Source organism: Blennius ocellaris, assembly GCF_963422515.1.
Source record: "Blennius ocellaris genome assembly, chromosome: 13".
Lineage (NCBI taxonomy): Eukaryota > Metazoa > Chordata > Actinopteri > Blenniiformes > Blenniidae > Blennius > Blennius ocellaris.
In genome coordinates this window covers 5,382,329-5,400,708 of record NC_137662.1, presented here as the reverse complement: position 1 = coordinate 5,400,708, position 18,380 = coordinate 5,382,329, and the positions used below count along the sequence as shown (strand labels likewise).

General features: G+C 43.6%; 1 protein-coding gene across 4 annotated transcripts in view; it reads left to right on the top strand.

Moving 5' to 3' along the window:
- Positions 1–18,380, top strand: part of ccdc88ab (coiled-coil domain containing 88Ab) — a 73,800-nt gene that overhangs the window by 6,114 nt on the left and 49,306 nt on the right. For all 4 annotated transcript variants that reach the window (XM_080507241.1, XM_080507240.1, XM_080507239.1 and 1 more), the window contains exon 3: positions 6,694–6,802. In XM_080507241.1, coding sequence (XP_080363367.1) covers positions 6,694–6,802 — 109 coding nt within the window. The remainder of the gene's footprint in view (positions 1–6,693; positions 6,803–18,380) is intronic.

Below are 18,380 nucleotides of genomic sequence, written 5' to 3'. Positions count from 1 at the left end.
TGCTCTCTGTGTGCATGCAGTGGTTTTCTCTTGCTTCCCACCACAATTCGAAGGCATGCATTGCATATCAGGTCAAGTGTTGACCCTGTGATGGTCTGTGCTCTTCCTTTCAGTCCGTTTCTTGCAACCATAGCTTGAATAAAACTGCTATAGGAGAAGAATGTTTCCTTATTCAATTTCTCTGCATCAAATCTGATTGGAGACACATGATGCAGGACAATCTGCTTCCAGTTCCTGAACTAATTTGCTGGTAATTCAAACTCTGCACTTCCTCCATCTCTATCTGTTGCACCTTTCTTGGCCCTCAGAGGCTCTGAGTATTTAATCCCTTCTGTTCCCTGGAAGGCATTTTCTGTGAAACATCCGTAGGATATGTTGAGTTTCATTACCTGCAGCTTAACATTGAGAACTAATGGTGAAGCCGGTCCAGCATTTTTGTTCCAGAGAGGATCTCTGAGCAGAGTCAGGCACGATTATTAGGATTTATGTAATTCTGATGATTTTGAGATGCTGAATTAAAAGTACTCATCCAGTCTGGCAGGATTGAGTTCAGCTCCAGTCCCTTTGGAACGGGAAGAGGCACCCTGGAAACGCAGAGGCAAAAAAAACGTACAAGTCAGTGAAAGGCAAATACGATTTAAAGAGGGTGATGAAATCCACAGTCACTTCATCACTGGAGAAACCGGTGAGGAATGGGAAAAGAGAATTTACATTTCATTGGGTTTCCAACAAGATCTCACCAACAGATATGAGGGATTTTGTATCCGGTTACTGGTTGTGTTCATAAATAGAAGCTCAACGCTGTTAACTGTGATGTTCTGAAGTGACTATCTCATAGTTAATTGATCAGACGTGGCCCCCCTCCTCATCATTTGCAGCCTATGAGACACATTCCCCAGAAAAAGTAAATCGCTGGTTTGAGTGGTGATGAGAAGAATGCTATTTTAACCTCACTATTTCACATATTCTGAGTTAATACATTTTAGGATGAAATGTATAGAGGCACTTGGCCTTTCCATTGAAGTCTAGTTGGACATTAATTGCATTCGTAAAAATTCCTGTTCGCTTCTCGCTCTGTTCACTCTCCTCTTTACAAGCTTTCATTTGATAGAGGTTCAGTTTAACTACAGTTGATGGGAAAGCATTTACACAGTGAAAGCATTTTTCCTTGTATTTTTCTCTGTTGTAAATACTTGCAGACATGATAAAAAAAAAATAGTGTGGCAGAAAAGGGACATTTCTTCTGAGAAAAGTCAACTTTTGTTAAGTATGTTCTTTGTGCAAAACAAAAGCCACTTTATATCAGTGTGGGACCCGTTCATTGGGGTTTCTACCTCCTCTGCATCTCCAGAAGGCTCCCAATCCTGAAATATTTGCCAAAACGGTCATGGAAGTCAGATGCTTCATCCAAATATAAAATCATTTCTAAATTGAGAACGAGAATCATTCTTTGGATGAAACTGAATGGATTGTTGTTCTATTACAATCAGCCAGCTTGAACTAATCAAACCTCATAACTGAGCATTTGTCACTAAATTGCATTGCCACTGGCATTTTGGCGAAACATTTGCAGGATAAGATTTTAGCATTTCATCCTGTTTAGTCAGTTTGTAAAAACCTTTAAAAAAAACAAAAAACAAACCAGGCATAATTAAGAATTAAAGTTAAATAAAGTCACATCCAGCCCTTTTATAATAATGATGACGACATCAACATGTATGCAAAAGCTGCAGCACAAATACAGAAACATGAGTGAGGGAGCAGTAGCAGAAGTGCGAGACACAAGTGAACCAGATGTATATGACAGTCCTCATGTACTTACCTCAAAGAAGTCGTGTTCTTACATGAGTACTTGTCAAAGTTCTTGTTAATCGTTGCATCAAGCAAAAAAAACAAACCCAGTCCACTGAAGCGAGTCCGCTGCTCACTCACTTGTATTTACTCGAGTCTTTCATTTGTTTTTTGGGGAATTTTTCATTCAGATGGTGGCTGAGCCAGGGTTGGGGTTTGTACATCGTTTGGAACCACTAACAAAAGCATGTGGGTCAAAATTTAGTTTACAATCCCTCACCTTTTTTCCCACCACAGCTCTCATTTTCTAATGGCAAACAAACGATTCCTCTTAACAAGCATACATTTTTGCATTGCAATAAGCCATGGAAGCAGTTCTTTTTGCCTGTACTACGCAGCCTTCAGCATGCTGGTGTTTCCCAGTGCATTGTGAGCGATGACTGAAGCTATTCTGAACTGTTAACCCGAACATGGTGGCTGATGATCAGATTTTTAATTTAAAATTCCTGCTGCAGCTCATAACCCTTCAATGTGGTTTCGTTTTTTTTTTCCCTCCCCCCTCCTCACTCCCCTGCTGTGTTTGGACAGTGGGGCTCATGATCTCCATCTCCAACACGTGGCCCAATGCGGCCCGTGTTTTCCCTTTGTGTGTGTGCATTCACGCCCTTCTGTGTGTGCGTGTGCGCATGGGCGTGTGCCTGGCTGCCCATGCTGACTGTAATGCAGCCTGTCATATATAGGTTAACACTACTCCCTAACCTACCCAGCCAATCAACGCTGTGGGATGAGAGGAGAAGGCCCAGTGGCCCCGGGGCTCTGCACAAGGGCTGCAGCGCCCATCGACGGCGCAGCAGCAGCAGCAACGATGGAGCAGCTTATTGACGGGCCGTCTGGCTGACTCGCCGGCGAGTTGTCTGCCATGCTGGCGGTTGAGCTGGCTTTGCTTGTCTTTCCTTTAATCTATTTTGTCTATTTAAAGTCTTAAGTTTACTGTATCAGCAGGAACGGACGGGGGAGGAGGCAATAAGTTGGATGTTTCACCCCCGTAGCTGCGTTAAGTCGCCGTATTTATTCGCCTGCTGATCCGTGGGGGTGTCTTGTCTGTCCTGTGATTGAATGTGTTTCACAAGAGATGGAGCGAATGGAACGGATGGCGGAGTGCGTGGCACTGCAGTGGGCACCATGTTCTCTATGATGATGATTGCATGAATGGACAACACTTTTTTTTTTTTTTTTTTTCTCCCCTCGCTTTTTTGCTCTCCTGCTTCTCTCACACACCTCATTTACCACATCGCCCTCCTCGCCTTGACAGGATTACTGCCCGCACCGTGCTTTTTAATTAATGGGTTAAATAGACCCCCTACTATGGGCCTTGAAAGGGTGTGTGTGTGTGTGTGTGTGTGTGAGGAGGAGGGAGATGGGCAGGTCACATGACTGCTCATTTAGACCAGTTTTAAAAAGAGCCTTGTGTCCTTCTGATTAGCATACTTGTGTTAGTGTGTGTGAGTGTGTGTGCTAGTGTGTGTGCGTTTGTGCAATCTCGAGCAGAAGCTGATCAAAAGGCTAATTGACACATCCACGCTCCAGACGCTTGACTTTGGACATGGGATTTTGTATTTCAAACCAGGACGCTTTGTCCGTTTTGTGTTCATTGCATCGAATAGTTTTTTGTTTTTTTTCATTTCAACAATTCCTCGACTGCAATCTGTTTTCTAACAAGAGTCTTTTTAATGATCAGATTGTGTCATGGTTATTAGCATGTTGGTTTTTCTGTGATGGTGGAGGATTTTAGGCTGTTTAAGTGCAGGCATTTTCTGAATTCCCTTATAAATCAACAGAAATAAACACTTTTTGACGTGATCTTCTTTGTTTTCCAATCATAATTTCCTCTTTCTTTTTGAGCATTGTCAAACTGCAACTGAGGCGTTGGGGAAACACTGGTCAGAGATTTGCTGTAAAATTTAATATCAAATGGCTAATTAACAATGATTAACATTATTGTGGAAGCTAATCAAAGAATAGCAGGCTTGTATGGTTGAACTATGTTTGTTTAATTAGGTACAACAGTTTATTGATCGATCAGAGGTGTTTGGGGAGAAAAGAAAATCTGCTTCTTCATGGAGGATTAAAGAAGACATGTAATATTCACACAGATGCTGTGAACTGACTGTGTGGTTGTGACCCTTTTTCAGAAAAAAAACCTGAAATTATTTCACAATTTTCTTCCATTTTAAATACTGCAACTGGATGTTTATGTAGAAATCTTGCAACAGCGGCAATATGGGATAAAAATGGTGTTCGGGCAAAAATCCCCTGTGACCGCAAGCCATGACCTTAAGTGGAGGAAAAATCCATTCCTGCACATCAACACGGATAATAATATAAAATGTTTTTCCTTTTGTGGCGTGTCAGGATTTATCTTCTCGAGATGAGCAGACGCAGACACGGTCGCCCTGCTCCTGAGTTCAAGAGGGCAGATGCAGTCCTGCACACACATGCATGACTACACATGTGCCACGCACTGCATGCATGCATGCATACATTCATAAGCAGCCTGGACTCTCATCCTCCCCCCCTTCTCGGGTCTTTTGACCCTAATATATAGGTCATGCTTTGAAGTCGGCACGTGAATGTGATTTTGGGGGGGGATCTCAATCATTGTTGAATAAAAGGCTCAAAAATTGTCGAATACATGAGGAGTGTTGTTTTCCTGAGCTGAACATCATGAATTAATAATGGAGAGTTTTTTTGAGAGGACAGGAGGAATTGAATTCTCTTTTCTTATTTGTCTGTGAATGGATGTTTGTATTCCAAAATGAAAGCACCACCTCGAGGCCTGGCATTCAAATGACGGCGTTTTCAGCATTTCTGGTGTGTCCATGTGTATTGTGGACTTAAAACATTTCCGAAACTAAAATGCTTCAACAATTTCCAATCATTTGAATAGTCTCGGCAATCTAATTCACTTGGTCTCCTAGTTTTCCCTGTGATGACCTTTCAACCAGCCGAGGATGTACTTTGCCTCCAGTCGGCTAGAATTGGCTTCAGTCCCACTGTGACCCCGAGATGAAGTGTTTATGATGGACATCATCGCTGGATTGGATCTGTTGGCAGGCCACTTTTAGCTCATGGTTCTATGTCTGACATGGCATGTTTTGAGAATGTTTAATGGAAAAATGGCCACCATTGAGTTAAAAAAAAAAAAAAAAAAAAGATTTTCTCGCTGAGACACATTATTTCTATCGTAGTAAAATTACAGTACAATCTTCAAACTGGAGCAGCTGAGTTGTGTGAAAACTCGACTCCTTTGTAGTCCTGAAGCCAAATCATACAGCCTGGAACTCCAATTTATAAAAAAATTGCAAAGTAAGCCAGTAAGTGTTCACTCTCTCAAAATGTTCCTGTCCTACACCTAAAGATTAGCCTCTGGGTTTACTCCTTTGTTACTGCTGTGGATATTTGAGTTGAGGAAATTGGAATTTCCCTCAGGGGATCAGAGGGTTTTACATCAAGTTCACAGGTCTGGCTGAGTCTCATTCAGTTTGACCTTCAACTTACTATTTCAACAAGCTTCTTATCAAAAATTGCCCGTGCTGTTGAATAACTGCCGTAGAAATCTCAAAAGGAAGTGTTGGGTGTCAGTCTTAAGAGCTGTGATCGTGACTGATCTCAAACATTTCAAACAAAAGCCGGTACAAATTATCTTTCAGCCCTTCACTGCCATTTTCTTGTCAGTCAGCGATGTGGAGCAGAGAAGATGACTTGAGATTTAATATTTAAAAGGGGATTTCCACAGATAAAATCTTTGTCCATGTTGTTCAGCATAGATGAGCGGTTGAGTCGGTGGTAGTGGTAAACATGAGGAATGTCTGAGATCCACTAAAACGTGTCAACACCTGTGATGAGTTCGGTTGTCATGCGTCGTCCTCACGAGGTTCCTCAGGCAAAACTCGGTCATAAAAACACACAAACATCTCAATTCTGCAAGTAAGTAAAAGGGTTTCTTTGATCCAGACAGAAGAGAAGGGATGAGGGTCGCATCAATTTTAAATGTAGCTCGTCTCTAGACTGAAAGAAGGAGGTGTGCTTTGAAATTCTAAACACCAAATAACTCAAAATCAGTCCGAACAGGAGGTGATTGGAGTGAAAATAGATGTTTGGGATGCAGCAAGTAATGGTCCATGTCATGCACAGTTGATGTTATGTGCAAATGATCCGAAAGGGATGCATATTGCAAATGTGCCTCAGGGTGTTGTGTGTACCCACTGTAAAGTCAGAATATGTCGTATTGCTAGGTTTGTGTACATCGTGAGCACTCTCACTGCGTGGAAAGTTTGACTGCGTGACATTTGGACAGATTAACAAAGCGTATGAGTCAACGGTTCTCGTCTAAACGTTCTTCAGTTTGGCGTAAAAGGATGTGTCAGACATTATGACAGGTTGTGTTTCCCCACTTGTCTTGATGAGACTTCTTTATCACAGCGGGAGCATCTGATTAATTGTTCTGATTTAAAACCACTGTCACTGTGCACCTCCAACTTGTTCAAATAACTGTTTAAATTTGTGTTAACATCCAATAGTTAATTTGCCATGTGTTTTTGCAACAGTGGCGCTCCATAGTGTGTGGACAATCTTTCACTGAAATCCAGTGACAAGAATGAACCATTAAGTTTTTTTTTTGCCGATCATTGCACTCCATCTTCTCAAACAAGAGTTCCCTGTCACTGTGCTGCTCATGGTTTTAGCCAAACGCACATGCGTTCCCACACATATAGCCAGATGATGTTAAAATGAAGCTGACTGTGGGTGTTTCAAACGCACCTTCAAGGAGGTTAAGAAAGCTTCACCTTTGCTACAAGGCAGAAGTTGAGGAAAAACAAAATGTCGTTTGTGTTTTTGCAGAAATCCTAAGGCCACGGTGCAGAGGACCAACAAAAAAGTGAACAATGATCCGACGCTGCGAATCCAGAACCTTTCAATCCTCATCAGGCAGATCAAAGACTACTATCAGGTAAGATTGATCTGAACTTCTTTCGAGGAAGTGAATCATTTATGGGTTGAATCATGTGAGTTCACTCTCAGTTCCCAGACCGTGATACCCAGCTTTTGTACGATAAATAAAATGCATTTACAGGAGCGCACGTAGCTGAAGGCGCTACAAACAGTGTTAAATGTGCACAAATGTCATTTGGTGTCATGACACAAATGCAAAAACAAGATCTAGTGAAATTGGAGATGTGAAGAATGTGAAACGCGTGATTGCTTTGATGCATGTTCTGCATACTTGGATAAATATCTGGTATTTACTTTTTGCCGTGTTTATTTTCTTATGCATGAAACCTGCTGGTGTACTGCAGATATTCAGATTAAATTTAAACTACTGAAATCCATCCATCTTTTCTACTGCTTTATCAGTCTTCTCATTGCCAATCACAGGGAAAACCGTCGGACACATTATTAAAACAAAATAAAAAAATGTGTGGAGAAAACTCATGCACACACAGGAATAGCAATGGCATAACCTCCTCCAGGCCAACCTGAACTTAAACCAGTGGTATTATTCATATCACTACACCACTTCCATCATTTCTATAATATATAAAAGAGGGACAAAGACTTTACTTCACTTAAAGATGAAAGTTATATGAATCATTTGTAGTGAGGTTTTATCTTGTGGTGAGTCAGTTTACTGCAATCTATCAGCTCCTCAGGCCCTGATATGAATAGTTTCAGTTAATCATCTGACCAAAAAGGAAATATTTGAAGCTTCTCATTCAAAAAACAAACAAACAAAAAACTTTTAGGATTAGAGAAGACCTGAAAGGATCTGTGGTTCCAAGATATTATAAGAATGTTTACCTTTATCTTCCAAAATATCCATGTGCAAATTTGTTAAAGGAAATAAAAGTGCTGGCTTCAATGGCACAATGCAGTTTTAACTCTTGTTCTGCATGCATGTTAAAGCACTGAAAATTGTTCATTCATTTAATTTTGTTTTTACATGATTTTATTTCTGTTTAGGTATTTATGCCCTGTATTTACTTATTTTCTTTCACAACATCACCAAGTCGGATTCCTTGCATGTTTAAACTTGCCTAGCTCTCATGTGCAGATACAATTCCACAAATGGGAAGATAAATAGTGGATTTGTATGTCGGGCTTCTTGTTTTTGCAGCCCTCATTGAGGTTGTTGGCCAAATACTTACTATAATCCATCTCTTATCTCTGTGGCCAAGTGCAAATTAATGTTTTGTCCACTCATCAAATGCAGTCCGACAAATTCAGATGTGAAGATGCAGCAATATTGACTTTAATTTTAGATGACTATATTTTAGATCTTGGGAGCGCTCATGTTGACCTTGAGCTGACCCCTGAAAATCCCAGGAAGTAGTTGGAGGAGATAATAACATAGTCATCCTAACGTCTCTGCATTCACCGTCAGGAGTTTGTGTGAGGCACTTTTTGAAGCTCTTTTGAAATGTAAACCCCACGTCACAAATTTAGAAACGCTGCCAGGCTGCTGTTTCAGTTGTGCCGCTCTTAGGTTCAAATGTCACTTCCTCCCATTGTGCTGCTCGCCTGCCTCTTTACTTTCAACCTTGGCGAATTTAAGCAGTCGCAATAGAAAACGATTCATTCCACTGCTTCGAAAGAGTCGTCGCCGTATTTGTGACGAGCGTGACCCAGCATGCTGCTGTGACAGAGCGGCGGGTTCAGGAATGTTTTCAAGGACACGGAGCGCTGATACAGACACAGATTTCACACGGTCAGGAATTCAACTTATAACTAATGACTAAAGCCTCTGACACAAAGCCAGTCTGAAAAAATATGTTTAATTCAGTGACAAAGTCCTTAAAATAAGGACAAATTAATTGTAAGGTTGTATACTTTAAACTCATTGTAGTTATTTTGAATATGTCCTTAAGAGAATGGCAACTCTGAAATGAAGTATGATGGCTTCCAGGCAAGATGAATTCAAAATAATGATTAAAACCCATGATATCAAATGGCAGATGCAGCATTTTGAAGCCTTTGAAAGGCTTGATAACGACAATCTCTCATGTCTGCGGATCACATCCAGCATCTTGCTTTTGCATAAGATCCCCTGTATAAAACAATCCGACTTTTTTATTTCTAGTATTAATAATGGTACCCATTTTTATTCTTATTCACATATACAACATATTAATAAAAAAGAATCAAAAGAATTGAGAAGTAAAGAGCGTATGTTTATTACTTATTCTGCCAGTCATCATTCAAAAGTAACTTGCTTCCTATAAATGTCTTGTATGATCTTCATATAATTATTATAATAATCATCAGATCATAATAAATGTTTGTGCATGATTTAGTTAAAGAGCTCAAATTAGATCGAAGTCGTCCTGATTGTTCTTAAGATCTCCTCAGTCATCTAATTTAAACAATCGGCCTATTGTGTACACTTCACAGATGTAAGCCTTCAAAAGCTGCACTAAGGCCGCCTTGAATGACCATCACAATAATCTGTCACCGAGTCCGCGGGTGGGTTAATGGCCGCTGGGGGTTAAGCACCGGTCGGCGAAGAGTCTGTGGATGATGAGATGATGGGAAAGGTTAAAGACTTTAAAGTGTTGGGCGACTCTGTTAGCCGCCGTATTAATCTTGTATTGTTCATTTGCTGGAGTAGTTTATCAATTAAAAGGTCTCTCATGTCACAAAATGCACATCTGACTTTATCTGCCTTGTTTGCGCCATGAAGTCAATTAGTGATTTTCCCCCCCCCGCTCAAATCCTTTCAGTTCAGTCGATTTTAGTGTATTTACATTAAAGTTTTCTTTCTCTTTTGTGAAAGCACTTGTCAGTTGAAGGTGATGGATCAGCTGGGTGAGAATTGGCTCCAATATTAGTGGACTGATGAATTACGGAGGGAGGGGTTTGAAGATAAGCCCCAAATGTAATACACTGGTTGTTTGAGGTGCACGCTGCTCAGTAATCTGTGTGGCTCAAGCTTTTAATGGCCATTTCAAGCTTTGTTGGTTCACTGTGTTTGATTAATCTTGCCTGTTTGTCCCTGTGCCACTCTGCTGACCTCCCAGCCACACGGTTGTTCAGTCACTTGTGGCTCAGACACACAGAGACCACCTACAGCTTTAAATCCCTCATGTTCCCCTGTTGTTCTCGCTGGCTGCCTGAATGCCCCCATGATGGCCTTTTAGGGACTTAACCCGTCTCTGGTAAGATGTATGAACACTGTGCAAGTTTAAAAGTGTATTTCTGCTAATGTCTGCACAAAAACCATGATTCCAAGTGTCATTTTTTTAAATCTTAAAAAAAAAAAAATCTAAAGTAGGTCTGCCAGAGCAGTCTTAGTCCCCCGTTTACACATTTCAGGAGAAATCGCATCATTCGTTTTTGTCTCAGAAAATTTTAGCATTTACACGGCAAAGTTTTTAACTTTTACATGGAAATGGCAAAAATGTTGGCACTGTTGTTTTTTTTTTTTAAATGACATCACAAAATTTGAGTTTCCCCCTGTTTCCATGGAAATGGAGGGTTTTCAAAAATGTTTCACCTTGGAAGCAGTTTTCAAAAGTTTTCAGTGGCTCAGAGCACACTTGAAAACGCAATGAAAATTTTACGTTTTCACTTGAAGAAAGGAAATTAGATTTTTAACTTCCTTTATTTACTGGATACCATGCTGTTTTTTTGTTTTCAGCTTTTAAAAACCCATTCAGCTCCTCAACCCTTGTAAAATTGTAACAATTTTTTGTGGAGAAAACCTTTACAAGCTCAGGGGGAGAACATGTAAACTAATATTCCAAAGCTTGTAGATGCAGTTGGGTGATTCTGGATTGTGTTTTGCCAGCATGATGAACTGGTGACCTTCCGGGGGGTTTACCCTGCGTCGGCCGGGATTGACTCCAAACCCTCCAACCAGCAGTCTGGATGAAGCCTGTATTATTAAAATGCTGTAAACCAGATGTTTGTCAGAGGAAACATTTTATTTATCTGCTTTTGTTGTAGTTTTCTTTTCTTATGGTTCCTTCCTACATTACAGGTTTTCATATTTCTTGGGACATATGGATCATTCAGTTCTCAGGCTAATGAATTTAACAGCTTTTCAATTTACTGAGCGGCCCAGCACTCAGACATGGGACCTGCAGTCGGTAGAAAAATAACCTTGTGCAGTGACTTGCTTCCTGTGATTCAATAAATTGATCTGACTTTTTGAACTCAATCTCTTAGTTAAATTAATTGTGCCACTGTGGCGGTAGATCACAGTCTGATACAGCTCTCTAAAGTGAGGTTAATCTCTACAGATGTTGAGTGAGCATTGTAGCATAGGAAGAGAACGAAACCTACACGAGCTCGACGTGTCGTCTCCTCTGTCTCGGCTTCATATTTCATGTCTGGGAGGAAGGAGGACTTTATTAGATTTGCGCTGTTGCTGACTCCACAAAGGCTTTCTGCTCTCGAGAGTAAACTAATTCATTAAACTTGTTGAACCATCAAAGACAGACACACGTGGACCTTCTTCTGCCTCTGAATCGCAAAACCTCCGTTTCTAAAGGAATTTCTAAATGAAAAAAAACTTCAGTGATAATGTTTCAGTTCCTCTGGGAGTCTTCTGGTGAAGTAGTTTGTGTTGGAGGATGACGTCCAGACAGGTTTGAGAACAATCTGGTAAAAAGATCAAGGCTGAACAACTTGATCTTTGTGAATTTTGGTTGTTATACAGACGTTTGCATGATGATTGCGGCAACATGTTTTCTACCAACTTTCAATTTGGTTCACATTCGTTGGGTTTGGATATGAACGCATCCCGGTTGCTCCGTCATTCCTGCACAGAGTCCTCCTCTGAATGTGGTCGGTCCAAATATACGGCAGGCCTCTTTTTAATTTAGCAGCCTCGGTTTGGCATCGTTAAACAGGATGTAATGTGGAGCCGCAGCCAGCTCAACTGAATTCTTTGTGCTTTTAGTGGCTTCTCTCAAGGCTCCCCGAGTTAATCCTTTGACCCTGTTTTATGAAGATCAGAGTCGGAGAGCATCTGGTGTCACTCAGTGTCTAAACCATTTATTCAAACTGATAATTTAATTTTTTCTCCACTTAAGAAAACATGAATTCCAGTCATAGCAGTGATCAGCAGTGGAGTAGAATGCACGTTTGAGTCGATTTGCTTTCATAATGTGGAACATTTTTCTCTGCTGCCATCCTTCAAGCTTCATTCTGGAAAATAAGAGCACCTCTGTGCTCGCTCTGCTTTGGTTTGGGGTGTGGCGTGAACGCTGGGAGCTCTGTTTGTAGGGTAACAGAGACCACCATTCATCCTTGGTGCACTCAGCCCCAAAGCTCAGCCTGGTTAAAGTTCCCACTAATGTTTAAAATGTCATCAGACGTCATTTGCCTGTTTGAGTTGTCATCGTTTTTATACATTTTGATGCTTCACACCTCAAAAACGAAGATTAAAAACCGTTTTCCCCCTCTCTTGCTATCTAAAATGTGAAATAATGTTACACATTAAGAGTTTTTCGAAGGATGAGCCCCTTTCAAAGATTTTAAGCCGCATTACATTCCTCCACCGTTCATGGCAGGCGACCGTGTGTGAGACGCTGAAAACGTCTTCCCACAGTAATCTAATCTGACTTAACAGCCTTCAAAACTTTCTGTCATTGTTTGTAAAATTTCAACAGTGGGTGTATATGTTTGCACAAACTCTCACCACTGCTCTCGTGCATTTGTGAAACCCCTCAGGCTGCCATAAAAAACTAGTTATTGTAATTATAGAACTCATAGATGTACAAAGAAAATCTTTCTTCGAACTGCTTTTGCCTCAAGACAAACTTTTTTAAATTCTTTTTTCTACTCAAATGTGGTGAAAATAAAGCAGAATGTCCCTGCTACTCCGTTCAGTGTCATTCATGACCAAATTAGTTTAGTAGGGCATGTGGCTTGCAGCTGCAGGCCAAATACAGTGTGTGTTGTCATGCAGACTTGCATGCTGTAAATATCCCGTTCGTCGTGATTTCTGTTTTACAATCTCACAGGTAGCATCAATCACATGGATCAATCTGGCTCAAGATGTGAAGCAAACCTTAAGTTTTCAAGTCTTTTTCTGTTCTGCTGCTGTTTGTTTAAAATAAAAGACTGCAGACATGCTTAAAAAATCCCCAACAGATATTACATATGACTGTCTTTATAAAGGTTGTTATGCTGCTTTTATTCCTCCCCTCACAACTGGCAGGCACCATGCATGTATTTCATAACATTAAGACCAAGACCATTTATAGTGTCATTAAAAAAAAAAAAAAAACTACCAGAAAAGGGAATTCAAACATGCTTGATTATTATTATTATTAACGATTATTTTTGATTTATAAATTATTTTTGCTGTTTGTCTTAAATCTCATAAAATGTTTAAATATCTTATGTCTGCAGATATCTTAAGCTGGAATTTGAACCTCAAAATTAATAATTCATTTTTCATGTTTATGCTTATGAGAAAAATGACGAGCTGAAGAACAACAATGCATAATCTTGGAGTGAAATTAACCGAATCTAAAAGTCAAATTCTCCTCTGAAGTCATTCACTGTATTAGAAACGATTCTAAAAGCCACTCGAGTGTCACTCACAGCCGTTGGCTCTGTGACGAGCTGCTTACTATAAATAAAGCTCTTTAAAAAATATGAATTTGTACACAAACATCAATCCCTCCCACTGAACTTTTTAAGACATCGAAGTCGAGCCTGGTTCTCTTTTACACCCTGAACATCTTCTCCATCACCTCTTCTAATCACAGCCATGAGTGAGATCTGAACCTCGGCTCACTGAAATAGTATGTGTGCCAACATGTCTGTTAAACATTACTTCATGTGAGAGAGGGAGAGAGAGAAGGGGGGGGGGGGCGCCAATTCAAAGGGGAAATTTCTGGCAGTTGTGATGTAGAGTAGGTTCCCATATGCTTGAAGGGAGCTATTTTTAGGAGTCAGCAGAGGGAAGCTGGAAGTTCTTCTTTTCCATCAGAGAACCAGAGCGGGGGGGTGATATGCATGTGTGTGGTTGGGGGTGGAGGAGTCTGGTTAAAGTCAACATTAAATTATAATGGATTATTTCAATTGCGTCGAAGGTGTTCGAACTCTATTCATTTACATTTTAAAGGGACAAAATGGGGATTAAGTGGTCAAGCTGTCTGGTGTTTTACTGTTGGCGTGATTATTATGAGCTGCTGAAACTGCCATGATAAATTCTGACGGCTTCCTGCACACGCGTAAGGATTTCCACCAAATTTCAAAGGCGCCGTACACTCTCCAAAAACCACAACATTTTGCCTTTTAATTCTTGATTCGTCTCATAAAGCAAATTTAAGGCATCTAGCCAAAAAGCCCTTTCCAAACATAGTTTGTATATGGAGATGTAGAACCACCATGAAGAACCAAAGTGAAGAAAAGTTAATCTATTAAAAAGTGTCGGGGCTCATCTATATGGCCTTTTTTACAGCAACACATTTACATTAGATGGTTATTGCAGCTATTTTACAAGTTTATTGCTACAGAGCCAATTCAATCTAATTAACAGAGTAGATGAGTTTAGCTGACACTTCATTTGAGAGTCGTCATTACGATAATGGCCTCATCCTAAATGGGATGCAACGCGTGTGAACTTTCGATGTGCAGCGAAGCCCCCCCCCCCCCCCCCACGGCTCGAGGCCTGGAAGGTGGAGGGTTTGTTGTTCCCGGCAGCCCACCTGCCCTCCACCTTTAGAGACGAGCAGCGGGATCAGCTCGCCGACTCGTCTTGCCTCGGGGCTCGGCTGTAAAAAGCACTGAGGCCGATGGATAACAGCGAAGAACAAAAGAAAACTTGGTGCTAATGGCTCGTTCACTCCTCCTCCTCCTCATGTAGGAGGTGATCTGTCCATCTGGACACCAGCAGACCCGGGCTGCTGGGTTTTATTACCCCCCACAACTGTTGAGATTTATCAGGTTAAAATATCAGTTTAACACTTGAATCAATCGTATGTCACTTCCTTGAAAGATCAACTTTACATACAACCAAAATCCAGTGAGGTTTCCTGTGATATTTTTGTACCAGTTTCAATTCTCTTGTTCTTCTACTTTCACTTCTATCTGTCTATTGAGCTATATATCAGTTGCTTGTCGTCACCTGTCCTTTACAGGTAGTCACCGTCTGCGATTGTTCTCATCTCACTTGTTGTTCGAGTGTTGCTTTGCTTTTTCAGCGGCACTGTGCTGAACATCCTCTTTTGTGTGTGTAAGGAAGAAGACTGGCTTCCTTGTTTTGACTATGTGTTGGATCGCTATGTAGAGCCCACAGCGGGTGATTGGTCAGAATCACGCAAGAGTCCCTCGGTGGATGATGATGGTTTATTGTCATTCAACTGTAGGATGGGGTGTTCTCATTACAGTAGTTACGGGAGGATGACGTTGCGTGAGTGGATACGCGCGTGTACGTGTGTGTGTGTGTGTGTGTGTGTGTGTGTGTGTGTGTGTGTGGTTACATAAAACACCGAACAGTGGGAATGCCGTATCACGTCCGTACACCACGGGTAAACAATCTCGGACTGAATGCTATCCGGTACGGCAAGCCCGAGCCAACTTGTGATTGGCTGAGAGTCCAGGTGAAGCGAGGCGTATTCCAAAGGGGAGAGAGAGTGTCACAGAAAGTGTCTTACAGTTAGCGGCCACAAGGGGGCCTTTTTTACAGCCGCCCCCAGATTCCCGGAGGGAATCTGTCGACGAAGAAAAGGCACCCACTCATCCGGTAGTGGTTAGTCGGGCAGCTCCGGAAGCTGGATGAGTCGGGCCACAGGGCGGGTGTAGGACTTGTCCCCTACCTTCACTTCAGCAGAGCGCACTCTACCGTCGAGGCTGGGGGAGACGCTGGTCACTTTGCCCACTGGCCACAGTGAGCGGGGAAGTAACGGGTCGATGATGAGGACCGTCCTACCGATGTGCAGGTCTGGACTTTCAGCATTCCACTTCTGTCGGGCCTGAAGGCTGGGCAGGTAGAAGCGGATGAAATGCTTCCAGAAGTGGTCGGCCAACAGCTGACTATGGCGCCAACGCCTACCACTCAGGAGCTCAGAGTCGGGATACACCACCTGCGGGACGGAGGCATCTGGCCGACCGATGAGCAGCGAGTTGGGGGTTACTGGATCCGGGTCTGCAATGTCTGCGGATGTGTAGCCTAATGGCTTGGAGTTGAGAATGCCCTCGATCTCGATAAGCAGGGTCCTCAGCACCTCCTCAGCCGCAAGCTGAGCTCCAAGGGTGACTTGCAGAGCTTGTTTGACCGAGCGGATCTCCCGCTCCCAGCAGCCGCCAAAGTGGGGGGCGTCAGGTGGGTTGAACTTCCAGTCGATCTGCTGGGTGGCGAGCAGAGATTGGAGGTCAGGAGCAAGGTTGGTGAAGGCTTCCTGCAGCTCTCGATCGCCACCTCTGAAGTTAGTCCCCTGGTCTGAGATGAGCTTGAACGGATTTCCTCGGCGGGCGATGAACCGTCGCAGAGCCATGAGGACCGGGTCTGCATTCAAACTGGCGAGCAGGTCTGCCATTCTCGGGATCTGTGGCTTCCCGCGCCATTCCTGACACTCCTGGCAGCTACGCTGACAGCGGCGGATAGCTTCTCGCCCTCCTGGTAGCCAATACTTGCGGTGCATCTCTGAGGAGACCCTCTCTGGGCCTGGATGATGCAACCGGTCGTCAAACTCTCTGATGAGCAGCTGTGTGACTGGATGTTTGGCGTCCAGCACCACCGGGTGCACAGCACCTTGTTCCGGCAGGTTGCTATGGTGCAGCCGTCCCCCAACACGAATGAGCTTGTCATTGCGATCGAACTCTGGTGCCAGCTTGAGAAGTCGGCTACTCTTGGCGACTGCTTTCCCTGACTGCAGCTGGGCATAATCGGTGGGAAAACTGACTTGTTGAACCTGCTGTAGCAGGGCCAGCTGAGCTTGCCCGTAGGCTGTGACGTTGCCTGGGGCCGCCCCATCAACCTCTACTCGCACAGTCCGCTTATCCAAGCGCCCAAGAGCCTCTTTGTCCTGCCGTGACCTCGTGCTGGCCTTCTCGCTGCGCCATGGGAGGACATCCAGCTGCCACAGTCTCTCAACGTGTTGGTAGACGTCGACTGGAGGTGCCCCGAAGGTGGTGAAAAGGCAGCGTTGCTGTCTGAGGTACTGCTTTAGGTTGTGGGTCGGACCTTGCAGTGTCCATCCGAGACGGGTGCGGATGGCAACCGGTGCACCCGGGGGACCGAAGATGACTGGCTCGACTGGAGTCACCAAGTGGGGGTGGTCTGAGCCAATGAGCAGTAGCGGGACCACGTCCTTAAATGAAGGGATAGGCAGCTTCCTCAAGTGCATGTATTTGCTCTGCAGTGATTTGAGGGGATATGTATGCTGGCCAAGCCCAAGCTTAGGTGCGGTGAATGCTCCCTGGATCTTGTAGACCGTGGCTGGGGAACAGGCTGGAGAGATGCTAAAGGAGACGGCCGCCCCGTGAAGTGTCTGCAGCTCCTGTCTGACTGTGCGCAGGGGCAAATCTTCGGGCTGGCCTTCGAGTCCCAGTTGTTGGGCAGCCGGCTGGAGAAGCAGAGTGCGTTCAGAGCCGTCATCTAGCACAGCATATGTTTCCAGAGTCTGGTCACCATGGCGGAGGATAACTTTACTGACCTTGAGAAGCACGCGCTGGCCCTGCGGTGGCTTGCCAACGTATAGCACTTGGTCTGCACTTGGTGTGGGCAAAGAGTGGCTCTCACTGGACTCCGCTGGGCCAGGCCTTCTCTCAGCCTTCTCAGTCTTGGCCAGATTCCTCCCACTGACATCATGTAGAGCAAGCAGGTGTCTATTATTGCATGTTCTACAGCACATCTTCAGGTCACATTCAGCTGATCTGTGTTCTCTGCCGCACCGCCAACATCGGTTGTTGTCTTGGATCCAGCTGCGTTTCTGGGTGGCGTTGAGCAGCTTGAAATTGGTGCAATTGTTCAGAGTGTGCTTGTCGTTGTCACAGAATGGACAGAACTTCTTTGCATCTGAACTGGTGGGAAGAGTGGATTTGGCCGGCTCCCTAGCCGACGTGGGTTCAGCCCCCAGCATGAGGACCGAGGCCCTTGGGGAAGACCTGATGATACTCTTGGAGTCTCTGGGCCGAGTTCCAGCATCCTTTCCCGAGCGATATTGTGCTATATCCTCCTGGATATGGAGCTCGTACTCCAACCAGTCCGCTAGGTCCAGGAGTGTGGGGATAGGAATGCGGAGTGGGTGGATATAGCGCCTGAAACTGGATCTCAGGTCGTGTGGTAGTTTTCCCAGGAGACGGGTGACATGAGAACCACAATCCAGCTCAACTCGCCCCTTTAAACCAAGCTGCTCCAGCATGCCAACCAGGGATCTGACATTCAGGGCGAACAACCTGAATGACTTGATGTCACCGCTCTGAATGTTGGGGCTGTCCATCAGTTCAGCAATCCGCTGAAGGGCGAGTTGGTGTGGTTGCCCATACTGCTGGTTTAAGGCTGCCATAGTGTCCGTGAAGGGATAATCCGAATTGCTGTATGAATCTGCCACCAGCAATGCTTCCTCCAG